Source organism: Cervus canadensis, chromosome 14, assembly GCF_019320065.1.
Source record: "Cervus canadensis isolate Bull #8, Minnesota chromosome 14, ASM1932006v1, whole genome shotgun sequence".
NCBI lineage: Eukaryota > Metazoa > Chordata > Mammalia > Artiodactyla > Cervidae > Cervus > Cervus canadensis.
The window spans coordinates 48,303,400-48,306,132 of record NC_057399.1 but is presented as its reverse complement, the minus strand read 5'-3'; the positions used below and the strand labels follow the sequence as shown (position 1 = coordinate 48,306,132).

The following is a 2,733-nucleotide window of genomic DNA, read 5'->3' as shown; positions in this document are numbered from 1 at the left end:
TTAATACTCATATGCATTTTAATACCATATAGCAAATATTTAAATATTTTCATTAAAATATCTCAAAATATAAACATTTTAAACAAGTTAAATATGATCAATATGAATTGTATTTAAATATTAATAAATTCATACATATAAAAATGCAGTGCTATGAGTGTTTCAATATTCCTACTTCTCAGTTAATTAATGCGTACTCCCCCACTTCAAGGCCGATACCTTAAAAGACACCCTGAAAGTCCCAGAGCATCTCCAGGGGCGCACAGCTCCCCCGTCCTCGGCCGGGGTGGGGACCGCGCTCCGATTCACCCCCAGGAAGTCCCCAACACCGTCCAGTCGTCCCATCGCCGCGGCCAAGTTCCCTGTTCCCTGAGCTGTCCTTTCATCGCGTCAGAAACGAGCCCGAATCTGTAAAATAGGCCCCAGCTCGCTCTGATTCTCTGCCTCAAACCCCTTGGTAAACGTATTTTCTTTGTAAAGACATGCAAAGTCGCTCAGTTCTGTCCGACTTTTTGAGACCTCCATGGATTGTAGCCCACCAGGCTCCTCTGTCCATGGGATTCTCCAGGCAAGAATACTGGAGTGGGTGTATTTCCTGCTCCAGGGGACCTTCCCAACCCAGGGATCGAACCCAGGTCTCCCTCATTGCAGGTGAATTCTTTACCGTCTGAGTCACCATGAAAGACCTTTGTAAAAATGGCCTCGCTCAAGTTTCTGGGCGAAAAGAAAGCACCAAACTCAGGGGAAAGCAGAAAACGCAAGGTTCCGGGCTTGCCACCACACGAAAATGTCTCTGGCGAGGGCTCGGAAATGAAAGTTTCTTCGTGCACTATTAAAGCCGCACCAACTTGGTCTCTGAGCAGCGACGGTTTCCTGAAAAATGTCTCTGGCGAGGGCTCGGAAATAAAAGTTTCTTCGTGCACTATTAAAGTCGCACCAACTTGGTCTCTGAGCAGCGACGGTTTCCTCTCTGGCTGCCAAACCCGCTGAAACGAAGTCTCAGAACTCGCAAAGAGTCTAAGAAAACCGATAAAAAACATCCTGAGCCTTCTTGCGGACTGCTAGAAAACCGCGCTGTGACAGGACTGGGCGGAGAAACCTTTCGCTCATTGATTAGTGGTGCCGCGCGCCCCCTAGTGGCCCTCCAGTGAATCACGGAAACTCTCTATGGCCAAGATCTATCTGCTAGTGGCAGGAGTCATGCTCTGCTCCATCCCTGCTTGTTCTCTTGACAACAAAGAAATCTCCAGACATTTGAGACAGATGAAAAGGATCCCCTCTCAGTCATGCCTAGAGCACAGACACGACTTCAAGTTTCCTTGGAGAAGAGAGAATATCACCTCAATCCAGATGACTCAAGGCACCTGTTATCACCAAGTGATGCTCCAGCAGATCTTCAACCTCTTCACCACGGAGAGCAGCTGGGGTGCTTGGAACAGCGCCCTCCTCGACAAACTACTCTCCAGCCTGGGTCAGAGCCTGGAAAAGCTGGGAGAAGTGACTCTGGATTGTCCCGATTTGGCAATTGATGTCCAGAAGTATTTCCAAGGAATCCATCTCTACTTGAAGGGAAAGGCATACAGCCCCTGTGCCTGGGAGGTTGTCAGGGTGGAAATTGAAAAGTGCCTTTCCCTCATGTAAGAATCCTCAAGAAAAGTCAACAGATAAAATGAAAATTATACTTGTGACAACTCTCTACTCAATCAGATTGTTGTTTTCTCAACTCTCCAAAGTGAGCTGGACTTCTGTTTGCTTACAAGCTGAAAAATAACTGAAATAAAAATCGTAGTTTTGCAAAAATAGAAAAACAAAGTCTCTTTTCTTAAATAAACAATTTTATAACACAATGTAAAAGATCTTTATGTATTTGGGGGTATTTACTATTTTCAACATCTGAAGTTTACTTTTTTATGGGAGTTTTTAGGAGAGTATGTTGTTATTAAAGGTATTTGTCAGTTAACCTAATGTTTAACCTCTGTAACAGGTAAACAGAAAAGTGTCAGGAATTTGATTCTAATGGACACTTTCCTTTACTTCTTTGAAGAGCGCAATGCAGGCCTTCTTGATCAGGTGAATCTTCTAGTTTGCCATTCTCCAAAAAGTGAGTCAGGGAAATGGGTCCCCTTGTTTTTCAATTTTTCCATTATTAACATGTGACTTCAATTTTATCTGTAGTACTTGAGTCTATTCTCCTTGAAGGCAAAGGGAAAAGATTAGTGGATCACATGAGATGTTTCCAAGGGCCAGGACTACACGGGGGTAATAGCACTTCTGCTCACATTACCTGGCCCGGACTTATCCTCATTGGAGTCTCATTGCAAGGAAGTTTGGAAATAATTGGATGATTAAGACAAAAGGAGACAAGTTCAGTGCACAAGACCATTTTTTCATTTTTTCACTATTTGTCCTGATGGAGCTCTGGGTGGGTGTGCAAGGGGAAAACCAATATCTTGCTTGCACACACTCTGATTTAAACTCTTATTTCATAGTTTCAGCTTGGGGAAGATGACAGAGATGTCACTCGGAGTTCAGAGCATCATAGACTATTTGAAAGAAGCACTCAGATTGACTCCCAAAGGCATAGGCTAATGAGGAAAACATCTACAAGTGTAGACAATGTGTTTCCTTACTACCTGAGGGAGGCAAGGAAAGAATGATCAGGCGGCTCCTTGCAAGAACTTGAGAATCACTGAACTAAAAGTGGACAGTGAGTCTTCCACTCACCATACATTC

The 2,733-nt window shown here is 43.9% G+C and overlaps 1 protein-coding gene across 1 annotated transcript; it reads left to right on the top strand.

Moving 5' to 3' along the window:
• The first annotated feature begins 1,167 nt into the window (after nucleotides 1–1,167).
• Nucleotides 1,168–1,641, top strand: LOC122453322 (interferon alpha-1/13-like). Its single transcript, XM_043487299.1, has one exon. It carries the CDS (start codon nucleotides 1,168–1,170, stop codon nucleotides 1,639–1,641), a length of 474 nt encoding a protein of 157 aa, XP_043343234.1.
• Nucleotides 1,642–2,733: the final 1,092 nt, after the last annotated feature.